At 43.6% G+C, this 27,721-nt stretch overlaps 1 protein-coding gene across 1 annotated transcript in view; it reads right to left on the bottom strand.

Annotated features, from left to right (window-relative positions):
- The window catches only part of SCARA5 (scavenger receptor class A member 5), a 547,393-nt gene that overhangs the window by 209,807 nt on the left and 309,865 nt on the right, over positions 1 to 27,721 (bottom strand). The window contains exon 6 of the mRNA XM_082250066.1: positions 16,886 to 16,984. Coding sequence (XP_082106192.1) covers positions 16,886 to 16,984 — 99 coding nt within the window. The remainder of the gene's footprint in view (positions 1 to 16,885; positions 16,985 to 27,721) is intronic.

Below are 27,721 nucleotides of genomic sequence, written 5' to 3'. Positions count from 1 at the left end.
ACCTGGTACCTGGCCGGGTTCCCCCAGGATCTCCCCAACATGGTGTGGCTGGAATAGAAGATCTATGATGTGGAGACTATTCATGAGGAGTAGGCAAGTGAGTATGCCAAAGGATGTTCAACGCCATATTAGGTAACGATTTTGTTCTTTAACCACTTAAGCCCCGGAAGATTTTACCCCCTTCCTGACCAGGAGGTATTTTGCGATTCAGCACTGTGTGACTTTAACGGACAATTGCACGGTCGTGCGAAGCTGTACCTAAACGAATTTGACGTCCTTTTTTTCCCACAAACAGAGCTTTCTTTTGGTGGTATTTGATCACCTGTGCGATTTTTTGATCATGCGCTATAAACAAAAAAAGAGCGTCAATTTTGCAAAAATAACAATATTTTTCACATTTTTTTATATGAAATTCCCCCCCAAAAAATGTAAAAATCAATATTTTTAACATTTTTGGCCAATTTGTTTTATGCTACATATGTTTGGTAAAAAAAAAAATCGCAAAAAGCGTATTTTGATTGGTTTGCGCAAAAGTTATAGCGTTTACTAACAAAGGGAAAGATTTTTGTCATTTTTGTTGTTTTTTTTTTAACGCGTAATGGCGGCGATCTGCGATTTTTTTTTTGCGGGACTGCGACATTGGGGCGGACAGATCGGACCCTTTACTGACATTTTTGACACTATTGGGGTTACCAGTGACATTACTACAGTAATCAGTGCTATACATATGCACTGTTACTGTAAAATGACACTGGTAGTGAAGGGGCTAACTTTTTTTGAGAGGGAGGGGCTGTGTGTGTCCCTAGGGGCGTGATTCTAGCTGTGATTGGCTGTGGCTTGAGGTGTAGGAACAATGATCAACGGTCCTACATAGTAGAACCGTATGATCACTGTTCCTACACAGGGTAGAATGACAGGCGGCTTGTTTACATCAGCCGCCTGCTTTTCTCCCGCTGTCACGGACGATCTTGAGTGAGCGGCGGACATCGGGTCCGCCGCTCACACGCGCGGGGGGGTCCGTGACCGCGCTGGAGCGGGATGCGCGCTTCCCAGAGCCTCACAGGCTAGTGACGTACCGGTACGTCACTTTGCCTGTGAGGGGCTGACCGCCGCAGCATATGTACTTGCGGCGGTCGGCAAGTGGTTAACTGGGTGTTTCCATCATTTTGACCAACCCCTGTACATTGGTCCAAGCTGGACCTATGTAACTATGCAAAACTTGCCATACCTAAACCTCCTGTTTACATTTTAAGAAAAAAAAAAACATATTTGGCTTTACAGTGTGAAAATGCCTTGATAAAGGCTCTTTCTAGTTGGAAATAATGGATATAGATGATTGACTGCTTTAGAAAATAAAATAAATCTCAGGACTAGATGGACAGAAATACAAATACTTTGACGCTTGAATCTTTGAATTAAATCTGTGTGCTTAGCTGTTTGCCTGGAGTTAAACGTTTGTTGACATTCCATCCATAGTCTATAACTCAGAATTCATGGACATGAACACTGGAAAGCCAAGAAAACTGATGAGAAGAAATGTATCTTTCCAGAAGCCTGTTGGACGCTCAGTACAACCTCCTCCACTCTGGTCTGGATTCTATTATCTGAATCTAATCATGAAGAGGAAATCTTCACTCTTTTGAATTATGTCGGGTCGTTAGAGAAGATGGAGAGAATGTGAATGTTTCTTTCCCCTGGTGGATTAGATTTCCATGTTTCAGAACATTTCGAATTCCATCGGGAGTTCTCTGCTTCCCAAAGACTTTTAGTGCCCAGATGATTTCTATACATAAACAAGGTGTACCCAAGGGTTCCCAAGGAATCTGTGATTTATGTAATGTTGGAGATGGAGCTGAATATGAGGTAAATAATACAGCTCCAAAGCAACACAGGTGTATCTGGCACTTGTTCACGAGCTTGGGCTTGCTCCATGTGCTAAATAATGGGAACGAGGGTCACACACTGGGTAAAAAACAGACTTTATGCTGATTATATACGAGTATATGTATATTCATACGTATGAGTGTACATGCTGCCAAAGTCTCACCTTAAGACAGCCTCAAGTTCACATGTTTCACCCTTTGGCTTACTTGAAGATGCGAACCAGTGACATCATTATTATGCAGCCCTTATTTGCATTATACAGCTGGAGATAGAGAGTCTCATACCATACCTGAGCATGGACAGATACTTGAAGCTCTGTTATGTTCAGACTCCGATGGTTTAGGGGTTCTTCCACTCCTGTCCTGAAATGTTGAGTTCTTCTTCCTCCTTCCTCCACTTCTTACTAACCTCTTCTATGAATTCACAACTAGAAATGAGCTGGGTTTGGATACAGGCTTGGTTTGGACCCAGTTCACCTGAACCCATGGGAAACTGTCACATGATTGCATCCCCATCGGCCCAATGAGGGGAAGGCATGCGATTCCCAACTCAAAGCTTCATGGAACAAAGGGGTGGAGATGCTCTTGACATTATTGACCTAATATGGTCACGTGGCTATGGGATGAGCTGGGTTTGGATCCAAACTTGGTGCAAATCCAGTTCATCTTACCCAATTGGAAGCTGTCATATCATTGCATACCCTGTGGCCCAATGAGTAAGAGGTAAAATATACCACTCCAAAGTACCACAGGTGTTTTGGGCACCCATCCACCAGCACAGGCTTGCTCCATTCTCTGTATAATGGGAAAAAAGGGCCACATATTGGGTAAAAAACAGACTTTATACTGATTATGTACAAGTATATGTATATAATCACATCATATGTATACCACTGCATCCCCAGGGGCCAAATGAACTGCAGATGGGAGATTCCCCACCCCACAGCGGCATGTAACAAAGGGGTGGGGATGCTCATGACATCATTGACCTGGGTGCAAATCAAGCAAAATGTGTCCAAAACCCAGTTTGCCTGACCCAATAGGAAGCTGTGAAAGCATTACAGGTGTAATGGGCACTTGATCCATGCTCTGTATAATGGGAGAACGGCCACACATTGGGTAAAAAACAGACTTTATACTGATTATGTATGAGTATAGGTATGTAAATATATCAATGTATTCATTGCATTCCCAGAGGCCCAATGAGCTGCAGGTGGGGGATTCGCCACCCCACAGCTGCATTTAATAAAGAGGTGGGTATAATCATGACATCACTGACCTAATATGACCACATGGCTATGGAATGAGCTGGGTATGGATCCAAACTTGTTCTGAACCCAGTTCTCCTGAACCTGTAGGAAGCTGTCACATGACTGCATCCCTAGGGGCCCAATGTGCTGCGGGCTGGAAACTCCTTGCCCCCCAGCTACATGTAACAAAGAGGTGGAGTTGCTTGTGACATCAATGACCGAATACGGTCACATGGCCACGGGATGGGCTGAGGGCTCTTGAGAGGAGTAATCAGGTAGGGTGCTCAGATGTTTTCAGAAGCTATTTACAGTACCCTACCAGCTCAGACTCCCATTGATGATATCTCTGCAACTAAAATAAGGTATGTAATGAAAATGGAAAGGTTTTATTTTGAAATTTAAATTAATAAGGGGAAAAAGGAGGAACCAGAGAAGATATAATATAAGCAAAAATAAAGCAGTTTTTTTGACTGAATTTCATTTTTTTATAATTTGCTAACAAGCGGTCCTACAAAGCGTAGTAATAGCTCTTTGCTCTCTTTGGCCAGCTATCCTCAGAGCTCTGTCCTGAGATTACCTGATTGTGTTACTTTAGGTGCCATAATTCAATCTTCTCTACACATAACGAAAAATATTTTCCTTGAAAAACGTGAAAGGCAAGACGATCCTTGCTATTTATTATACACGCAGACGGCTCGAATCGTAAATACAGCCGGTTTATTTTTATCCCTCTATAATCCCTCCATTGTAAATGGATAGTTTTTGGCAGGAGAGTAAGTGACTCTTTGTTCCAAGGTGCAAGGTGAGCAGTGAGAGCCAAAGGCGGAGAGGATCAGACGCTCGCCATGTTTATTTTTGCTCTCAGGTATCACCCTCCATGCTGGGCTCTCCCCCTTCCCCTGCCCCTTGGCATTGCCCACACAGCACATTGTTTCGCATTAATTCACTTTTCAGAAGTCCATAAAACACGGTTTTCAAATCACCTCCGCTAATTGCAGATTCGGGAAGGCCTGGACTAGAGGGAATCAGTTACAGGCCAGGAGACTACCAGGAAAGGAACCAAAGATAAGAGAGGAACCTGCTGTTATAGCATGGCAAAATGTTACAATAACAGGCCGAATTAAACTGAGTTTTATAATAGCACAAAGTCTCCTTTGTTCTGCTGTGGGGCTTACGACCATGGAATATTTAAAGTGGACATTTCAGTAACTTTAACATAGCTGTTCTTCCAGCGAACCTGCATGTACATTCATGTGCGATTTGGGCAAAAGCAAATGTTCTTTAGGCTATTTTCTCTTTGGAACAAAGGCTCTTTTATTATGGGCAGTAGTAAAAAGCTGAATTATGGCCACTAAATGAAGCTGGGAAGCATAGTAAATATATATCTTTTTGTAACAATACTAGAGAACTAGTGATTATATTCATTTGATAATTCCATTTAGCGTTCTCTAGAACTGCTACATTGTATCTCTCATTACAAAGTCATGTATTTCCTATGCTCCTTAGCAGGCCCACATATAGGGTGGTTCTGGGGCAGGCTGTGCAACCCCCCCCCCCCCAAGATTTTAGTTGCGCTACCCCCCATGTCTCCTAGCTGGGCCACCACCAAAGCCACAACCCAGTCTCTGATCCCCAGTGCAAGACCCACCCTTCCCTATGCTATCCTTTGCAGTGGTTGGTTACTAGGACCACCAATGTCCTAACGAGCCCATGGAATTCAAAGTGGACACTTAATTTTTTAATAAAACTAAAAGAAGTTCCCCTAGGGTGGGACTTTATAGGCACCAAAGTATAGCACAGAGAGAGTAAGTAAAATATGAAAACTTTATTAGGTTATACAAAAGGATAAAAACAGTAAGGCAAGCTGTAAAATACTCCACATGTATTAGTGAAACTCAGACCACTTGGCCCCCGGGTTGTGACCCAACGCGTTTCGGAGTGTAAATTGAACTCCTTCCTCAGGGGTGCCCTTGGAGGGTGGTCTGTAGATAATTAACATATAAAAATTAATTGCCACATATTACAACAAGTAGATGTACAGTACATTATGGGTCAATATATATAAACAACTTACATAATTCACTGTAGTGGGAGATATGGATAGCCTGCCTGGTAGTTAAAAGCAAATGGTCAGCATAGATTTTCTAGGACAACCAGACGGCACCCCCAGTGGACAACATTGGTATGCTGACCATTTGCTTTTAACTACCAGGCAGGCTATCCATATCTCCCACTACAGTGAATTATGTAAGTTGTTTATATATATTGACCCATAATGTATTGTACATCTACTTGTTGTAATATGTGGCAATTAATTGTTATATGTTAACTATCTACAGACCACCCTCCAAGGGCACCCCTGAGGAAGGAGTTCAATTTACACTCCGAAACGCGTCGGGTCACAACCCGGGGGGCCAAGTGGTCTGAGTTTCACTAATACATGTGGAGTATTTTACAGCTTGCCTTACTGTTTTTATCCTTTTGTATAACCTAATAAAGTTTTCATATTTTACTTACTCTCTCTGTGCTATACTTTGGTGCCTATAAAGTCCCACCCTAGGGGAACTTCTTTTAGTTTGATTTGACTTTTTGGGATGTGGCACCTTGGGGACCATGCAACATGAGCAATTTTTCTTTAATTTTTTAATAGTACAAAGCGTTCTTTGTTCTGCTGTGTGGCTTAAAATCAGACACAACATTTAAAGTGGACTTTTCAGTTTCTTTAAGGAGTCTATTTATTAAAAATGTATGTAGCCATTTACCCAGCAAACCTGCATACACATAAATTCTAGGTGAATTGGGCAAAAACTAATGTTTTTTTTTTTAAGACTAACTAATGTTCTTCCCACACAAACTTGTATGGCAGAAGGAGAGTAGGGGTGTATCTGATCAGGTCTGTTACTGAGTGCTGATTGCTAAGTGCAGTCTAACTAGTTGCTATTGAGCTTCAAAGTCATATTTCTAAAACCCTTCAAAACTGCTTGTAGGCAGGTAGTGGTTAACATTGCCCCAGCCTGAAAGTTGAGAGTTAACTGTACTTGGCGGGTTTTTCTGGGCTCAACCCCCAGTCCTGTATAAAATAGAAGGGACAGAGGTCTGGACCCTAGGGGGGCCTCGGGGATTTTGTGTAGCTGTTCTGCTGGATTGGTTCCAGACGGTTCAGTCTGGGTTCACAGTGATATGCCAAAGTTAGAGTTCTCACTGCCTAGAAGGATTGCTGGGGCTTGCAGTCCCTCCTGAAGACACCAATTATGGACTCCTGAAGACACCAATTATGGCAGCCACAAAACTAAGTTAAGGACTAGGGATGATATAAATTATATAATAAAAAATAATAGCTGCACTCAGACCAAATTATAATAAGTCAAGAAATGCAATCCTCTGTGTTATAAATCTATGTCCCCCATTAATAACACTGAAATGAATGCAAGCGATTATCAATAAATCTGTGTGCACAAAATGAGTGTGACTCAATAAATCATATAAACAAGTGAATAAGGGTTATAAAACATAATCCAAATTATAGTGATATATAGTCCAAACAACCAGTGTGTAGGAATCACTACAGATCCTCCAACATGAGTAATAAAGAGTCCTGAAAAGTGCTTCTTCCAGCAAAAAAAAGGCACCTCCACCAGTTTCACAAAGTCACCCAGTGAGTCAGGCTTCTTACCAGAGATGGTGGACCCATAGATTATAAGGGGTCAATAAGGGCCTTTTCTCATAAGCGAAGACAGGGTTAGTAAACTCCCACTATATCCGTCAGACCATATCTTACAGCAGTCACCATACAGTATATACCAATGTAGTTACTCCAATGTTAGAGTGCATAAATAAAAAGGAGAACTTATCAAGGGGGAATGACCCTTGATAACGTCAGCGACGTGCTGACGAAACGCGTCAGAACTTTTGATTGCATTACGCCTAGCCACGTGATTTCCGGCTCCGGAGTGGAACGCAAGTTGGAACGCGGAAGTGCGTTCACTTGGCGCTCGGGACTGGATTTTGTTTGATCTGCTCAATGAAAGAACATCGTTTGTCGATTATTTCAACAATAAATGATCTGTTATACCGACTTATTGCACACATATTGATTTATCACGACTTTTCCATATTTTGGTGCTTAACACCAATTTATTTCTATAAGGACTAGGGATGTTAGGGAAATGACTGCACTTTATTTTAGACTGTTGTTTGGCTATGTCATCATGTTACTTTATTCACGTAAAGCGTTTGAAACTTTGCCTTTGCCTGGTTTGAAGTTTCTCAAGGGGTGTAAGGAAATTAAACGGCACACATGATCTTCAGCTCAGGTCACTAAACATATCACGGTATAAAGATAACAGTACATGAGTTAATACAGTGTGAAGATACAAGTGGTCGTTACCAAGGGTAACAAAAGTTTCTCTAGCAGCCTGTCATAAGCGTATACATGTGGCAGAGCCTCTTGCAGCAACGGAGATGTTGTCAGCACTCCTTCTGCAATGATCCATCTCCTATAGCAGTGGGAGCAGATCTGAACCGTTGAGACCCTCAACCCGTGCACAGGCATGGAAGAAGAATAGTTACGAAAAGTGCACACATGGAGTCCGCACTAGGTACACGGTGGGACCCCATACCATTACTGGGAGTGAGGTAGTGGTGATACGCTGGACAGATAGAGAGGGCAAGGACTCTGCATGTCCCTCCTAAATTTACAAGTGATTGTGGTTATTTTCTGTAACATTGTGAGAGGTTATTAGAGATCAGTCGGTTGTTCCAGTAAAGCTACCCCATGTGTAAGGCAGTGACTCTGTTCAAAAGTGCCTAGCGTAGCCCAGAAGAACTAACCCTGGGGTAGGCCTCTCATGTCACCCTTGCTTGGCACCCAACGAGGGGGGAAACATGGAGGACATGACGACCAACCTCACTCCACCTACCTCTACATGGTTCAACGGGAACGTGGAGGAAAAAACACAAACTGGAGACTGTTAGTACAGTGTCTCTCTCTCTCTCTTCTTTGACTTTAATTGGGCTTTAAGATACTCCTGATCTGGGACTCAGGCTTTCCTGAGCATAGGACTCTTTGGTTAATTCAAATCCTCTTGATGGTCAATTAGACAGGGGTAGGCAACCTCGGTATTCCAACTGTGATGAAACTACTATTTCAATGAGACACTGCATGACCCTGACAGCCACAGGCATGACTACTAGAAGCAGAGACATGATGGAATATGTAGTTTCATCCCAACTAGAGTGCCAAGGTGGCCTACCTTTGACTTGGAACAACTAGAACAAAGTGGAAGAATAAGTGGACAGTTTACCAACTCAACTGCACTGAATGTTAAGATGTTCTGTCATGGCCAAATCCTATAGTGGACCTAAAGCCCTTAAGTTCAATATCGTGTTCAGCAGATCTTAAGTCATAATGATTTTAGTATAAAGTGTGTTATCTATGCCCACACAAAAAGTTCACAAAACTTCAACCTCTAGAAGCTTGGCGCCATGACACAAACTGTAGCTGCAAGTCTTGCATGAAGAATCAGACCTTTCCTCTGCTGGACCCAGACCAAACCAAGGGAACAACAAGGTAATGTCAATATGAATGGACATTCAGAACGCAAATAAAGCTCAACAGGCATGAAGACCACACTTACGTCACAGTTATAAAAACATAGGACTTCTTTTGGCTGAGAAACTCAAACTTGCTTCCAACCACAGTGACCTAAAATTCCTGGATACCCAAGAATCTTGGTTTGGCACACTGTGTTCAGGTCCTTCTTGCGCTTTTCTATAAACACAGTTATTTTAAGAAAGCACGCATCATACAATGTTCTTAAGAAGGAAATTATTAGGAGCACTGAAGTGCAAAACAAATTAGGTAATTTGTAAAAAAGGTGGTGAATTTTAAAGGGCCAATAACTTTGGATATTATTTGGAAGCCAGCATGTAGGCAGGTGCAGGCTGACCTCCCTACACAGATGGCACTGTTGCACCCACCTTGCAGGGAGAGAGGGGGACAGGAAGAAGACCCATTCTTCTTCGGTCTCTGTACATGTCATTGGGTGGGCTGCAGTCCATTTGGACGCTGCCATCCGGGGGGCCCCAGAGGCCATCTTTGATGAGGACAGAATTTACAAAAAGCCCAGGCTCACTGCAGTTGGTACACATTCTTTGTTAGGGACAGGAACTGGCTAGTCAGTGAGAGTGAACCTAGGACAGGGAGTGGTTCCAGAGGAGGAGGGACAGTATAGGGATTGGCACAGACTACTTTGGAGACTTCTCCACTATTCAGCCTGCATCTGCCTGCCTTTTACCTCTGTGCCAGGTGCCGTCTGCCTTGGTCTTCCACTCCTGCTGAGAGTGTGTCATGTTACAACAAAAAACATAAATGTATTTTATTGGGATTTAATGTGATACACCAAAACAAAGTGGCACATTGTGAAGTGGAAGGAAAATTATAAATGGTTTTCAAATTTTTTTACAAATAAATATGTGAAAAGTGTGGCATGCATTTGTATTCACCCCTCTGAGTAAATACTTTGTAGAACCACTTTTCACTGCAATTACAGCTGCAAGTGGTTTTGGGTATGTCTCTACCAGCTTTGCACATCTAGAGAGGGACATTTTTGCCCATTCTTCTTTGCATATACTCAAGCTCTGTCAGATTGGATGGAGAGCGTCTGTGAGCAACATTTTTTCTGTCTTATCACAGATTCTCAATTGGATTTAGGTCTGGACTTTGACTGGGCCATTCTAACACATGAATAGGGATGATTGAACGGTTTGGGTCGACCATCGGTTCGACCCGAACATTGGGTGTTCGAAATTCGGCCGAATTCTGAACTTATTGCGGTAAAAGTTCGGAATTCGGCCACCAGAACCGCCCAAAATGCAATGGGACAGGAACTGGGCTTTAAAAGCCCATGATTGGCCCATTAGTAAAATGTGATTGGAGTGACTACGGGGTCCAGAGCCCAATCAGGAGTGAATACGCCCCCCATACGCCCCCCAGTATATAACATAGCCCCGCCAAAACTCTAGCACTGTAATACAGAGGCTGTGGAAGAGAGTGGAAGCATTTTTGTTTTTACTGCTGCTTGTAAAGCTCCAGTGTCATTTTGCAATTATAAGTGTGAGCAAAGGGATATGCAGTGTAGTTAGGGCACTATATACCACTATAGTTAGATTCAAAAATCTAGTTTTTGTAGGGATAGCTTTAAGTGTCAGGGTGACCGTAGTGTAGTTTAGGGTGACCTGACTCTGCCATGTCAGGGTGACCATAGTGTAGTTTAGGTGACCTGACTCTGCCATGTCAGGGTGACCGTAGTGTAGTTTAGGGTGAACTGACTCTGCCATGTCAGGGTGACCGTAGTGTAGTTCAGGATGAACTGACTCTGCCATGTCAGGGTGACCGTAGTGTAGTTTAGGGTGAACTGACTCTGCCATGTCAGGGTGACCGTAGTGTAGTTTAGGGTGAACTGACTCTGGCATGTCAGGGTGACCATAGTGTAGTTTAGGGTGAACTGACTCTGCCATGTCAGGGTGACCGAACTCTGCAATGTCAGGGTGACCCCACTATGCAGATTCTGGGTTAGGGGTATACATATATACATATACATATATATCAAAAATGACAATTTTTAAGAACTTTTTTTTTGCCTGATTCATAGTCCCTGGGGCATGACCCAGAACCCTAGGCACTTTTTAGGGGCATGTATTGGGTTTTAGGGCTTCAAAATGGTGTTTTTTGATTCCAGAAGTTCGGGTCCCATTGATTTCAATGGGGTTCTGGAATCCAAACCGAACTTTTGGGAAATTCGGGTGTTCGATCATCCCTACACATGAATATGCTTTGATCTAAATCATTCCATTGTAGCTCTTGGCTGTATGTTTAGGGTCGTTGTCCTGATGGAAGGTGAACCTCTGTCTTAGACTTATTTAAAGACCCACTCATTATTTAGTCTGCTATGCTTTGTAGGTGCCACTCCATAAACCCTGTGGAGAAAAGACCCTGGCATGTTGATGCATCCAAGCATGGCCTTATCAGGATAAGATGCAAAAGAAGGTTTTTTATTTATTTTATTTTTTTCCAATCACTATTTTTGTTGAACTGATGAGTGGTGTTGTCCATGTGTGCCACAAAAATACCATCTCATGAAGATGGTCAGAGACTCTAGACATATTGCAAGAGATGTTCAGAGACTGCAAACATGATACAGCAGATGGTCAGGACACTTGATGTAATGCAGGAGATAGTCAAAGACTCTAGAGATAATACAAAATATGTTCAGGGACTGCAAATCTGATTCAGGAGATGGTCAGAGACTCAGGACATGCTACAGTAGATAATCAGAGACTCAGGACATGCTACATTAAATAATCAGAGATCCAGGACATGCTACAGAAGATAATCAGAGACTCTAGACATGATACAGGAGATGGCCATAGACTCTAGATGTGATATAGGTGATAGTCAGAGACTCTAGACATGATACGGGAGGAGATCAGAGACTCTAGACACGATACAAGAGATAATCAGACACTCTAGACATGATGTGGGAGACGGTCAGAGGTTTTAGATGTAATACAGGAGATGTTCAGAGACTGCAGACATGATGCAGGAGGTGGTCAGAGACCATAGCCATGAAAACAGAGATAGTCAGACTTTAGACATGATACAAATGTGGTTGGAAGCTGGAGACATGCTGTAAGTGACAGACAGAGACTGGAAATATGTTAGATTAGACTGCAGGAGATCACTGCCATTACAACCCCTTTAGAAATTATTTCTCCCGCTCATTTTACTGAATGCTGGTGCTCGAAAACCACACAACAAGTGCTAATGCAATCCTGTGGGTCACAGGTTGGGCACTGGGGTTCTTTACATGGGAAAGGACCAAAGCACTGCACCCCTTGCACCATTATCACCCGGTTCTGGAGCTGATGTCAATCTATTGGTGAACAGTAGATACACTCCATGACCAAAAGTAGGTGGATATTCCTCCAAATGATGGAGGTCAGGTGTTTCCAGTAAAGGACACTGTTAATGCTGCAACATATAAAGTCTTTTTCCAGCATGACTGTGCTCCAGTGTACAATGCCACTCCAAAACATACATGGCTTGACCAATTTGGTGGGGAGGAACTTGAGTGTCCATCATGGAGTCCTGATTTTACCTCTACAACATAGCTTTGGACCTCAACCTTAGAGGAAACCTTTGGACATCAACCCTAGTGAAAACCTTTGGACCTCAGCCCTATTGAAAACCCTTGGACCTCAACCCTACTGAAAATCTTTGGACCTCAGCCCTATTGAAAACCCTTGGACCTCAACCCTAGTGAAAACCTTTGGACCTCAGCCCTATTGAAAACCCTTGGACCTCAACCCTACTGAAAACCTTTGGACCTCAGCCCTATTGAAAACCCTTGGACCTCAACCCTAGTGAAAACCCTTGAACCTCAACCCTACTGAAAACCTTTGGACATTAACCCTAGTGAAAACCTTTGGACCTAGCCCTATTGAAAACCCTTGGACCTCAACCCTAGTGAAAACCTTTGGACCTCAGCCCTATTGAAAACCCTTGGACCTCAACCCTAGTGAAAACCTTTGGACCTCAGCCCTATTGAAAACCCTTGGACCTCAACCCTAGTGAAAACCTTTGGACCTCAACCGTAGTGAACACCTTTGGCCCTCAACCCTACTAAACACTGTTTGACTGAATTGGAATGCCAATTATAAGCCAGGTCTTCTCATCCAACATCAGTACCTGACCTCATAAACAGATACAAATTCCCACAAACACACTTCAGAATCTTCCCAAAAGAGTGAAGGACATTAGAGCTGCAAATCATGGACCACCCTCATTTGGAAAAGGATGTCCACCAAGCTCATACAGGAGTCCACAAATGTTTTACCATATCATGTATCTACCTGCTTTTGATTCTTGGGAAGACATCTAGCTATCTATCAGAATACCAAATATTTTAAAACTTTGTCACAATTAGGTCTCGTCAGTAACCCCCGCAATGCAAAATAACCATGTATTGCCTCTATATTGCAGTTTGCCTTTGCTCTGCTATGCATTATTCTACCAAAACTTTCCTTGCAGGTTTACAAGCTCTGAGGCTGCCTCGGTGTATGTAAGTCAGACCCTTTGGCTTGGCACCTCTTTAATTGCAGAGAACTTGGCAGGCCAGCTGGAAAGTGCTCACTTATAATATAAAAGCATTAATATAAGCTGCAATAACACAGGAACCGCTTACAGCCACAATGCGAATCACATTAATCTCTGTGAACCTGCCGCAGTCACAGGACTCCGGGTAACGGAAAGGTAGACCTTACTCTAGCTCAGCTCGCAGTTAAAAGAGATCTCCGCTTTCATCCCTATTGTCCAGAGCATCCTCCTGGGAAGCAGGTTTACATTATCATTAAATTGTAAGATTCTCCTAAAGCCCCGTACACACGAAGCAATTGTCGGCCGAACGATCGGCTGTCTTTTGTCCGGTGCTGTCCTGTCGGTTGAAAAGTGCTAAAGACTGCACACAAATTTTGTCGGCCAACAACAGCCGACTGCAGAAGTGATGTCATGTGATGGTTAACTTTCCTTGTCTTTTTTCTTCTCTGAGCATGCCCAGTCTTGCTCATCTGCTGTTTGTCGGCCGAATTCTGTACTGACTGAGGAACAATCGGCCGTTCTGGTGTTGGCCAACAAAAATTAAAGCCTGCACACCAGATTCTGTTTGGCCGAAAAGTCACAGTCGGTTGTCGGAAGCATCATACTAACAAGCCGACAAGCCGATCTTGGCTTGCTAGAAATGTACAAATATATATATATATATATATATATATATATATATATATATAGCTCACACTTTTTTAAACTCTCTTGAATATAAAAAGTGAAGACCCCTCATATACAGTATAATTATATATATATATATATATATATATATATATATATTGTAACGGAACCTCAACCCACACTGTACTTGTGGACTTCCGTCAGTATACGGCTTCCTCCCAGTCGTGAACATAGATATCAGATTTTCCCAGCCACCCCCATACAAAGCTAGCCGACAACTTAGCTTGTATAAGTTTTGGAACCTTCTCCCTTTATTGAACAGTTTCACACTCAATTTATACACACATGAGCACATCCCCCTCCTGATCAGATTACCACACACACACAGGTCAGGGGTTGCCTGATTACATTATCACATGCAGATGAAATTGTATACAGAAATAGAAATAACCTGAACTAATTATCTAGCCATCTACACAGAAACAATGTGAGTTCATTAACATTTAACAATGGGACAGATAGGCTTAACAGAATACACGTCTCACCTCAAGACACAGACAATAGGGAGAGCCTGTCTCTGACATGGAAGTTCAATACACATTATCATAAGTAAACACAGAACCCATTTGAAGCAATCCAAACCATTAAGTATCTGTCTTTCACACCCAGTGACGATGAGTACCGTCACTATATATATATATATATATATATATATATATACACACACTAAATTACCAAAAGTATTGGGGTGCCTGCTATTACACACGCTTGGAGTTTAATGGCATCCCAGTCTTAGTCTGTAGGGTTCAAAATTGAGTTGGCCAACCTTTTGCAGCTATAACAGCTTTGACTCTTCTGGGAAGGCTGTCCACAAGGTTTAGGAGTGTGTCTATGGAAATGTTTGAGCATTCTTCCAGAAGCGCATTTGTGAGGTTAGGCACTGATGTGGGAGAGAAGGCCTGGCTCACAGTCTCTGCTTAAATTCATCCCAAAGGTGTTCTATCGGGTTGAGGTCAGGGCTCTACACCCCTGTGAAAAGGAACTGGTTACACAGCAGAGGTGCCCCACTATATATATATATATATATATACTGTATATAAAACATTTGCCTAGTCCAGGCGAATTCTGACCTTGTTATGCTTACTACTGCCTAATGCAGATAGTCATCAGCTCCATCTAGTGGCAATAATGCAGTATTTTCTTACTGCGGTATTTCAGCTAAAATACTGCATTATGGCCACAAGATGGAACAGATGATCATAGGAAATCACTGTATTAAGCTAATTGAAATCAGAACTTGTCACAGCTGGGCACATGCCTTTCCGACACCATCGCTGCCAGGATCCACATTTAAAGACACTCTGTGTTTTTTAACCCCTTCCTGTGAGCTCAGGCTGTCAAGAACATACACCCCTGGATTATTACACTGGCCTGGGCTTGCACAGTATTGCAGTACTAAACAGTGCTCACTGAGAATTGGAAGGACCTGTGAGGTCACTGGACCAGTAGGATGATACACTGGTATGTATTTATGTAAGGAATTTAAAGGGGAACTAAATGTTTAACCTGTTCTGGACCGGAAGGATTCGTCCCCCTTAAGGACCAGGCCATTTTTTTGCATTTCGGCACTGCGTTACTTTAACGGAAAATCACTGTACCAAAATAAAAATTTCCCCACAAATAGAGTTTTTTTTTAGTGGTATTTGATCACCTGTGCAATTTTTATTTTTTGCGCTATAAACAAAAAAAGACCGACAATACTGAAAAAAAAAAAAAAAAAAAAACAATAGTTTTCACATCCTGCTATATAACATTCCCTAAAAAAAAATGTAAAAATATTTTTTTTTTCATCCTTTTAAGCCAATTTGTATTGTATTACATATTTTTGGTAAAAATAAAAACGCAATAACCGTAGTTTGCGCAAACGTTATCGCGTCTACAAACTAGGGGAAAGATTTTTGTCATTTTTATTTATTTATTTATTTTTACCAGTAATGGCGGCGATCTGCGGCATTGCGGAAGAACAGATCGGACACCTAACTGACATTTTTGACACTTTTAGGGGGACCAGTGACATCACTACAGTAATCAGCGCTAAAAATATGCACTGTTATTGTAATAATGACACTGGCAGGGAAGGTGTTAACCTAGGGGTGATCAAAGGGGTGTGAGCCTAGAGGGGTTTTCTAACTGTATGGGGGCAGGGCTTGTGAAATGACCACAGAGACCTGGTGATCATTTCAGAGAGAAGAACGGTCAGCTGGGTTTACAACAGCTGACCGTCCTTCTCTCTCTCAGCAGGGAGTGATCGCGGGTGCCTGGCGGCATTCGCGGCTGCTGGTCACATGCATCGGCATCCCAGCTGCCTAGTGGCAGCGCGCGCTCACCCCCCAGCACCACACGCGTGACCGAGGTAGGACTATGTCATTTCGCACAGCCGAGCCAGCTGCCGCAGTAAAAATGCGGCAGGTGGTCGGCACGTGGTTAGAAAAAAATCTAAATTCTTTGCACGTGCTGGGAGTATTACTGTCACATTGGTTGTGCTGTCAATCAAACTGTCAAACCATCAAATGGCTGGTGTCATAACTGATGACATGTGCATTATCATGGCAGTTGAAGATGAAACAGATGCTAAAATGGCAGCTTCCTTGGCTGAAAACAATAGGAGGGTTTAGTTCCATTAAAAAAAAAAAAAAGGTGCAGGGTGGATGATGCTCGGGGATCATGATGGGAGGACTGAAGATGGGGGATCAGCCCAGTGTCAATTTCCATGGTGCCATGGTGGTGACCATTCTCTTTATAAGGACGTATTGATGCTGCAGCACTTACTGTATATCCAGGGGGTTGCCAGTTACAGTTTGAAGATGACTATTTATAGCACAACATCCGTATTTACTAAATTCACAATTTCCTCTCTTTTAAAACATTGAAATGTTGGATAAAGAGAAAAGAAAATACACCAGGGTTACCTTTAAATCCTCGAAGTCCCATGGCCCCTGGTGTTCCTATGTCACCCTGGTCACCTTTTTGTCCAGGAATCCCCGGTAGACCCCTTTCACCTGGAAGACCTGGAAAGAGAGAAGCACTGGTCAAGTACAAAACAGTGTACCATGTGGTTTGCAAAACATCAGACTGGGAGAAGAAAGATATGGAGATGGAGAACCCAAATATTGTTGTCTGGTGTCCATCTGCTGGTGGACACTGGAACTACAACCTTCTGTTATGAGAACCACAGTGCCACCAGCAGGTGATCCGGGTTCTGAGTTGGCTGAGGATCACCCAATCCTCCACTCTGGCACCCAGCCATCAAGACAGTACAATTGCATAACTTCTCCTGAGCAGTGGCGGCCGGCCTATTTAGGGCGCAGGGGCGCCGCCCCCCCCATCCATGCGTCCGGCCCCCTAATCTGCATGCAGGGGGATTATTTTTTTTTTTGCATCACCTGTTCAGAGCCAGAGCCTCTAATGGGGCGATGCAAAGGGTGGACCCGGGGCGGACCCGCAGAGCAGTGCGTCCCGAGCCCACCCATTGTGTGACAATAGCGAATGAAAATTCGGGTCCTGATTTTTTAAAGGAACTAAACCCTCCTATTCAGATTGAAAATTCGCTATTGTCACACCGATCCTCCTCCTGGCCAATCAGGAAGCGCGCCCGCCGCCGCTGCTGCTCCAGGTAAGTAAAGGGGCACTCACGCTGATCTCTGCATTGGGGGCATGTATGCTGGTCACTACATTGGGGGGCACGCACACTGATCTCTGCATTGGGGACATGTATGCTGGTCACTACATTGGGGGCATGTACGCTGGTCACTACATTGGGGGCACGCACGCTGATCTCTGCATTGGGGGCATGTATGCTGGTCACTACAATGGGGGCATGTACGCTGGTCACTGCATTGGGGGCATGTACGCTGATCTCTGCATTGGGGGAATGATATGCTGGTCACTGCATTGAAGAGGGCATGTATGCTGGTCTCTGCATTGGGGGCATGTACGCTGATCTCTGCATTGAAGGGGGCATGTACGCTGGTCAATGCATTGAAGGGGGCATGTGCACTGGTCACTGCATTGAAAGGGGGCACACTGGTCACTGTGCATTGAAAGGGGGCACGCTGGTCACTGTGCATTAATAGGGGGCACGCTGGTCACTGTGCATTGAAATGAGGCACGCTGGTCACTGTGCATTGAAATGGGGCACGCTGTTCACTGTGCATTGAAAGGGGGCACGCTGGTCTCTCTGCATTGACAGGGGGCACGCTGGTCTCTCTGCATTGAAAGGGGGCACGCTGGTTACTCTGCATTGAAAGGGGGCACGCTGGTCTTTCTGCATTGAAAGGGGGCACGCTGGTCCCTCTGCATTTAAAGGGGGGCACACTATACCTTAATTACTGAAGGCCCCTTTCACACTTTTGCGACCTCAAAGTCACACAATTTTTACATTTACATTACATTTTTTTGTTTGCGCCCCCCCAAAAATTTTGAGCACCAGCCGCCACTGCTCCTGAGAGCCAGTCCACTACTTGCATAAGGGCTGAAGACTCTTGAGAGGAGTACTGATGCATGGTGCTATGATGTTTTAAGAAGCTATATACAGTACCCTGCTGGCCCCTGCCACCAGCCATAATCTGCCTCCATTGCATAAAGAAGAACAAATAACTAGTGATGGGTCCAAAATAAGGTATGCAAAAGTTGTATTTAAACATTTCATTAACATGTTAATGAGGGAGGAACCAGGCAAGGCAAACTATAAGCAGATTAAGTTTCGGCTGTAATGCAACTTTTAGCAGGTTGGGGGTTGGCCCACATCAAATAGGCTGACAGTGCTATTTTAGTGCAAGGCCCACTTTAATGTAATCCATATATGTCTGGTTTTAAAGGAATAAATACCCAACTTTGCATGATAGGTTTTGGGACACCTGATATGCACACACATGTTCTTGGTCATTGATTTGCTAAATAAAGAAAGACACACCCGGAGCTTGAAGGAAATGATAGGCATAGGGCATACATGACAGTGTGGAAGGAAAACCAGGCAGTAGGGGGTTAAATTAGTTGTTGAGATATGAGAGGTCAGGACTCCTACCTTATTAGCAGAGCAGACAAGGTGATGGGGAGGGGCAGGAGAGAGAGTAGTTGAAGGGGAGAAGTGAAGGGGCTTCACTTACAGACTGGAGATCATAGGAGAAACGTCCCTCCTGCCTGCCCTGGTGATGCCGTTTTCTGTTGTTCTGCTAAGGAGGTTGGACGTTGGTGGTTGCGTTCCTTGACGAGGGTCCAAAACATGGTGTCGAATGAAAGAATGGTGAGACCCATCTCAGGTATGGAGTCCTATGGTTAGTTTGGTTAGGTCTAGATCGACCGGGTAGTGTAAGGTGGTAGGGGTCTGTGGTCAGTTAGGATACTCCTCTAGGCGGTGTTTTGGCGGCTAGGGACAGAACCTAACCTAATGGTACCACAGACTCCAAAGTTGTGGGAGATGGTATCGTCAAGGATCTGCAACCATTCTTTGATCTGGATTGGTTTCACTGTTTTATATTTTTATGTTAAAAAAAAAACAATGAAGAAAAGAGTGGGACTTTGAAAAGGGCCAATGTGGAAGGGATGGTCACAGATATAGCCATATTTTATTAAAAAAAAGACATATTTATTGGATCAAAAAACCTTTTTTAATCTAATAAATATGTATTTTTTATAAAATATTGTGGCTCTATCTGTGACCATCCCTTCCACATTGGCCCTTTTCAAAGTCCCACTCTTTGCTTCATTGTTTTCTTTTGCGTTATATTGGGATGCTGGCCAGGTAATCACGGTACCTTTGTCCGAATGTTTTTAGGTTATTTATGGTTTTGTTTAATAAAAGGCCGAACCGGAAATTTAATCCCAATGCTGAGTTAGTGTTGTCATTTAAAGGGGGGTGGTTTTGGGTACTGATCCAGGTAATATGGTTAAACAGGTGGGATCTGAACTACCCTAGTCATGAATAATGAAGGTGACAGTCTCAATCCTTTACCTTTCAAGCCAAAACAGCTATGGCGGCCCCCTATGTTTCCCTATAAGTACCTCTGACAGTATACCTTTAATGTAGAACGCAAGCAACGGAGGTGTTTCCAATTACTGTAACATAATAAACGGCCAGACAGCTAAGTTTACTGAACTGCTGAAAAACCTTCTCTTTGTATTTCCGCCTGTAGCTGGGGGCTGTTTTAGAACATGACGGCCATGGCACCGGCTGTGGACATATTTACAAGGTGTTAAATAAATAATTTTGGGAATACAGTAAATGTTTTAAAATTAGAAGGGTGAATATGATTTGTGTATTGGCAGAGCTGGGATGGAGCATTAGGCTTTGGCTTCAGGCTGACTCAAAGCAGGAGGGAGCCTGGGAATTGTGGAAAGACGATTGTATAGCTTGGTGGTCTTGGTCTGGTTCCAGCTGACAGGTGTTTCCAGAGGCGTGCAGTAAACGGGATCATTCAACAAAGCAATGCAATGAACAATGCTGATCATCAAAGCTTGGATAGTGACGGCCAATCAGAAATTCCTCTCTATGTAACGTGGACCTATGATCAAATTTTATCCAAATTCAAAAGTCATCAAAAGGTAACAAAAGCTGTTGCAAGTGACCCTGTCACATGATCTCTGCTAATGGGAAAGTGGAGCCAATGTGATACTCTCTTGCAGTAGAGGTCATGTGATCAAATGCCCAGGCTTTGGATCATGTGACTAATCCAAGAACAGCAGTTTCTGCAATTAAGTTTTTTCAGAATTTCTGTTGCCTTTTAAAAATTTCAGGAAGCATGGTGAGCAGAGTGGCCTGCAGGGGCTGACTGGCAACCTTTGGCCCAGGGGGAAAATACAAACCAGAAGACCATGGTACAGCGAATCGGCCCCGTTCCCACTATCCCTCTTTCCGGCCTCCTGCTGACCTCCATTCCAGGCTGAAGCTCTGCTCCAGGTAGTCTCTACTCACTGGCCAAATCTGGGTTCCTGAACTGGCCAGCAGGGGGCGGTTGGGGGGAGCTTGGACAGCTCGATCAGGGCTGGCCGGTGGAGGAGAGTCTCCAGTAGTGCATGGAACTGGCCTCTGTTCAGACACAGTTTATACCATCCATACTTGGGGGGGGGGGGGGGGGTTGGCCTGCGCTCTGTCCTTGTCTTTATCCCGCACTCAGTAGGTCAGCGGTGGAGACTTTTTACTTCTCTTCACCAGGAATCCTTTAGGCATGTCTGTGGCAGAAGTGGCGCAGCCCCCCTGCCCCCTGGCCCCGTCCTCCCCTGGTGGCCTGGGGGCTGTATCTTACAAACAATTCCACTTTGAAGCCAATTTACTGTATAGTTTTTTAAATATCTTTCTAGGTATATCATACCTACTAACAATATGGTTCCAGATCCCAGGAATATTACCCCGCTCACAAGTGCATTTTGTCCCCCCGAATTTCCAGGTAAGTGTGCCCAAATCACAGCCACTTTCTGGGTGGTCATGCCCAGAGCCAGCATATTTAGAGACTGCTCACTCACAAGTGTCAATGCCTTTTTGATTTACTGTGCATTAACTCAAATTAGATTGAGTGAAGCTTTGATCCTTGGGCATGGCCCGGGACGGGGGGCCAAGATGCAGGATTGTCCCAGCAAATCTGGGACACCACGTCAGAGGGCAAGTTGCATCATTATCCAGGCAAATCCGGGACAGTTGGGATCAATAATATACAGTATGTGTTTAAGGGATCATCAAAAAATATATGCACCCACAAGCACATTTTGTCCCCCCAATTTTAGGTAAGCGTGCCCAAATCATAACCACTTTATGTGCTGGTCATGCCCAGACTGTGCATATTTAGAGACTGCCCACTCACAAGTCTCAAGCCTTTTTGAGTTACTGTGCATTAACTCATAAATTGTTAAGTGAGGCTGTGATTCAGGAACATGGCCCAAAACACCTCGTCAATGGGACAGAAGACCAAGATGTGGGATTGTCCAGGCAAATGTGGAACAGTTGGGATCTATGATATACAGTATGTATATAATGGATAATCTTAAAGTATATGCGCCCACGAGCGCATTTTGTCCAACCAATTTCCAGGTGAGCGTGCCTAAATTATAACCACTTTATTGGTGGTCATGCCCAGACCACACATATTTAGAGACTGCCCACTCACAAGTCTCAATGCCTTTTAAAGTTACTACACATGTGTATTAACTCAAATAGGTTGGGTGAGGCTGTGAACCCAGGACATGGCCCAAGACATGATGTCAATAGGACAGAAGACCAAGATGTGGGATTGTTCAGGCAAATCCGGGCCAGTAAGGATCTATAATATACAGTACGCTTTGTCCACCCAATTTCCAGGTGAGCGGCCCAAATCATAATTTATGGATTGGTCCTGCCCAGAACGCACATATTTAGAGACTACCCACTCACACATCTCAGTGTCTTTTTAAGTTATAGCATATTTGCATTAACACAAATAAGATTAATGAGGCTGTGATCCTGGGGACATGGCCCAGGACAACACGTGGGACAATGGGACAGAGGGCCAAGATGTAGGATTGTACTGGCAAATTCGAGACAGTTGGGATCTATGATATACTGTATGTGTATAAGGGATCATCTTAAAGGAGGTGTACAGTCAAAGCTTATTTTACTGTACTTCTCCTGTGGCTCAGGGAGCTGTGAGAACCAAGCGATCTGCGGTGCTTCAGCGATCCGTTCTAAGCCTTAGAGCCGGCGGGGGACCGATGCTGCGTCCTTCTAGGCAAGTATGATTCTAAAATTTAAAAAAAATCCAATACTTCTCTTTTAAAGTAATAGGGTCCACAAGCGCATATTGTCCCCCTCACTGCCCAAATCATAACCTCTTTATGGGTTGGTCATGCCCACACCATGCATATAGAGACTGCCCACTGAGGGCAAGATAAGTAAGGGATTGTCAAGGCAAATCCAGGACATTTGGGATCTATGATATAAATGTATAAAGGATCATCTTGAAGTATATCTTAAAGTAAAATGTTCCCCTGTTTTGGTGACAACTGTCAATGTCTCCAGTATAGAACGTAAAGGGAAATCTCTTCAGTGGAGCACTAACAAAAAAAAAAAATGGATCTGGGCTCAGTTCCTATTTCCCTGGGATTCCAGGCAATGCTGAGAACCTCATACCTCATAAGATGACATCCCTGCACAGTGCAGAAACAAGATTGCAAGATTTGGAACACCCAGATCTCATTAGATGCATGGATATCGCAAGCTTGCTTGGGCACCACAGGCAAATTATTTTTCCCTACAAGTTACTTTTTTTTTTTTTTTTTTTTACTTCTTGCTATTTAGTGTGGTAGAGGGGTCCTGGGTATATTAATCATTTCAATAAAGGGCACTTTCACCCCATTCCTGCCTAGGCTAATTTTCAGCTTTCATCGCTGTCACAATTTGAGTGACAATTAGGCGGTCATGTAACACTGTACACATATAACACTTTTATCCATTTCTTTTGGTGGTATTTTATCACCATTTGGTTCTTTATTTTTTGCTAAACAAATTAAAAAATACTGAAAATTTTGAAAAAATAAATGTTTTCTTTGTTTCGGTTATAAAATTTTGCAAATAAGTAAGTTTTATCTTTCACTGATGGGTACTGATGAAGCTGCACTGACGGGCACTGATGAGGTGGCACTAATGAGGTGGCACTGATGATGGGCACTGAGGATGAGGCACTAATATGCAGCACTGATAGGCGGCACTAATATGCACCACTGATGGACACTGATATGCAGCACTGATTGGCACTGACATGCGGAAATGATGGGCACTGATGGGTGACACTGATGGGCACTGATAGATGGCAATGATAGGCAGCTCTGATGAAGAGACACTGACAGGCATTACTGATGGGCACTGATTGGCATCCCTGGTGGGCACAGGTTGGCATCCCTGGTGGGCATCCTTGTAGGTCTATACTGATTATCAGCGCAGACCCCCCCCCAGTCAGGAGAGCCGCTGATTTTCTCTTCTCTACCCGCACCTTGTCAGCGCGAATTTACACAGGTGACCAGCTGTGATTGGATACAGCTGATTACATAGTAAAGAGCCTACATCATGAGCTCTTTACCGAGATCGGAGATGTGGTGTGTCAGGATAAATGTGCTTATCCTGCTGGATGTCAACTTTCCCAGAACTGTCAGATGTTTAGGATTCTTCAGTAAATCTTGCTTTTCTAGAGAGCGAAGATAAGCTATGCAGGTGGTGGGAGAGGACATTAGTAGATGACTAAACTCAAGAACAAAAATGTAATATATTGCAGTTTACCAGTTCTTAGATGTGGTGACTGCCCATCCTGAATGCAATGGAGATGAACAAGAGCAGATATATTTGTAGTCCAGCCTGGGTAGCAACCATGGCTCTCTCCATAGATAAAGTGGAGGTGTGAGCATAGCCACCTAAGGACAGGAAGTGTGAATTTTGTAGGATTACTGGGTCAAATCAAAGGGAAAAAGCCTGAAAAATGGATTGGTAAGCTGCAATAGAATACATTTTGGGTTTTGGGTTTAGATACACTTTAAACCTTTTATTTAAGGGAGGCATTTTTTGTTTAAATAGCAACATAATTGCATTTAAAAGATAGCTTGAACCTGCTTCCAGGAAAGGCCTAGCTAGATCAGGGTTTTTCTTTACAGTACTGTATATATGGTACTTTCAACAGTATGATAGCAAATAACTTGCTTTAACCACTTTACCACTGAGTACCGTAGTACTACTGCGGCAAAGTGGCTCGTTATCGTCTGACGATGTAGACCTACGTCGTCAGACACTCCCCTTTCTCGGCGGCGCGCGCCACCGGAGGCTCGCTCCTGCTGTATTCAGTCACAGCGGGAGTCGGGCCAGGGGAGGAGCAGCGGCGATTGCCGCTGCTCTTCCCCGATCGTCGGGGATCTAGTGTGGACATCCGCCTGCTTGTGTAAACACAAGCGGGCGGATCTCCCAAGTGACAGGCAGGGTCAGATTGCAGGGTTCAGCATAGCTGAACCCTGGATCTGTCCTTGTGTTACTCAGTCACCCCCTCCCCCCCCACACGTCAGTAAGCACCAGGCATACATTAACCCCTCCCTCTCCAATAAAATTAACCCCTTCCCTGCCAGTGTCATTTTTACAGTAACAGTGCATATATACAGTGGGTACGGAAAGTATTCAGACCCCCTTAAATTTTTCACTCTTTGTTATATTGCAGCCATTTGCTAAAATCATTTAGGTTCATTCTTCTTCCTCATGAATGTACACATAGCACCCCATACTGACAGAAAAACACAGAATTGTTGACATTGTTGCAGATTTATTAAAAAAGAAAAACTGAAATATCACATGGTCCTAAGTATTCAGACCCTTTGCTCAGTATTTAGTAGAAGCCCCCTTTTGATCTAATACAGCCAGGAGTCTTCTTGGGAAAGATGCAACAAGTCTTTCACACCTGGATTTGGGGATCCTCTGCCATTCCTCCTTGCAGATCCTCTCCAGTTCTGTCAGGTTGGATGGTAAACGTTGGTGGACAGCCATTTTTAGGTCTCTCCAGAGATGCTCAATTGGGTTTAAGTCAGGGCTCTGGCTGGCCCATTCAAGAACAGTCACGGAGTTGTTGTGAAGCCACTCCTTCGTTATTTTAGCTGTGTGCTTAGGGTCATTGTCTTGTTGGAAGGTAAACCTTCGGCCCAGTCTGAGGTCCAGAGCACTCTGGAGAAGGTTTTTGTCCAGGATATCCCTGTACTTGGCCGCATTCATCTTTCCCTCGATTGCAACCAGTCGTCCTGTCCCTGCAGCTGAAAAACACCCCCACAGCATGATGCTGCCACCACCATGCTTCACTGTTGGGACTGTATTGGACAGGTGATGAGCAGTGCCTGGTTTTCTCCACACATAACGCTTAGAATTAAGGCCAAAAAGTTCTATTTTGGTCTCATCAGACCAGAGAATCTTATTTCTCACCATTTTGGAGTCCTTCAGGTGTTTTTTAGCAAACTCCATGCGGGCTTTCATGTGTCTTACACTGAGGAGAGGCTTCCGTCGGGCCCCTCTGCCATAAAGCCCCGACTGGTGGAGGGCTGCAGTGATGGTTGACTTTCTACAACTTTCTCCCATCTCCTGACTGCATCTCTGGAGCTCAGCCACAGTGATCTTTGGGTTCTTCTTTACCTCTCTCACCAAGGCTCTTCTCCCCCCGATAGCTCAGTTTGGCCGGACGGCCAGCTCTAGGAAGGGTTCTGGTCCTCCCAAACGTCTTCCATTTGAGGATTATGGAGGCCACTGTGCTCTTAGGAACCTTAAGTGCAGCAGAAATCTTTTTGTAACCTTGGCCAGATCTGTGCCTTGCCACAATTCTGTATCTGAGCTCTTCAGGCAGTTCCTTTGACCTCATGATTCTCATTTGCTCTGACATGCATTGTGATCTGGAAGGTCTTATATAGACAGGTGTGTGGCTTTCCTAATAAAGTCCAATCAGTATAATCAAACACAGCTGGACTCAAATGAAGGTGTAGAACCATCTCAAGGATGATCAGAAGAAATGGAAAGCACCTGAGTTAAATATATGAGTGTCACAACAAAGGGTCTGAATACTTAGGACCATGTGATATTTCAGTTTTTCTTTTTTAATAAATCTGCAACAATGTCAACAATTCTGTGTTTTTCTGTCAGTATGGGGTGCTATGTGTACATTCATGAGGAAGAAGAATGAACCTAAATGATTTTAGCAAATGGCTGCAATATAACAAAGAGTGAAAAATTTAAGGGGGTCTGAATACTTTCCGTACCCACTGTATAGCACTGATTACTGCAGTAATGTCACTGGTAACCCCAAAAGTGTCAAAAATGTCAGTCAAGGGTCCGATCTGTCCGCCACAATGTCGCAGTCCCGCAAAGAAAATCGCAGATCGCCGCCATTACGCGTTAAAAAAAAACACCAAAAATGACAGAAATCTTTCCCTTTGTTAGTAAACGCAATAACTTTTGCGCAAACCAATCAAAATACGCTTATTGTGAATTTTTTTACCAAACATATGTAGCAGAAAGCAAATTGGCCAAAAATTTAAAAAAAATTAGATTTTTACATTTTTTGGGGGGAATTTCATATAAAAAAATGTGAAAATATTGTTGTTTTTTTTTCAAAATTACGCTTTTTTTTGTTTATAGCGCAAAAAGTAAAAATTGCACAGGTGATCAAATACCACCAAAAGAAAGCTCTGTTTGTGGGAAAAAAAGGACGTAAATTTCGTTTGGGTATGGCGTCGCACGACCGCGCAATTGTCGGTTAAAGTCACACAGCGCCGAATCGCAAAAAGTGGCCCAGACGTAAGACAGCAAAATCCTCTAGTGGTAAAGTGGTTAAAGGACACACAACTCTTATACATATGTTATAATGTAATTTCATCTGAAACAACTAAAAGCATTGTTTGGAATTCGTTTTCTGAAAGACTAGTGTAGGTTGGGTCCAGCATTTCTCAACCAGGTTTTCTCCAGAGGTTACTAGGATCTCCTTAGCCATCTGTAATTTGGGCATTCTTCTTACCAAATAAAAATGTAAGGAACCTTCTTTCAACTGACCACTGATGCAATGGGGCCCTTCTCTCATCGACCACTAGGGATGAACTCAGTGTTCGGTCCAAATGTAAGTTCAGACTGAACACTGGTTGTCCAAAGGCAAAACTCTTAGGCTGCTCAGCATGGGCAAATGCAGCAGCTTCCAGCTAAGCAATCAATGGGTGCTTGCATCTGCCAAGCCCTTTCCAACCACTGATGTCAACTGGTCTATTCACCTACATGGATGGGA

This window comes from Pelophylax lessonae, assembly GCF_965119305.1.
Source record: "Pelophylax lessonae genome assembly, chromosome: 3".
Taxonomy (NCBI): Eukaryota; Metazoa; Chordata; class Amphibia; order Anura; family Ranidae; genus Pelophylax; species Pelophylax lessonae.
Note: the sequence above shows the minus strand (reverse complement) of the source record. Positions and strands in the feature narration are given on the sequence as shown.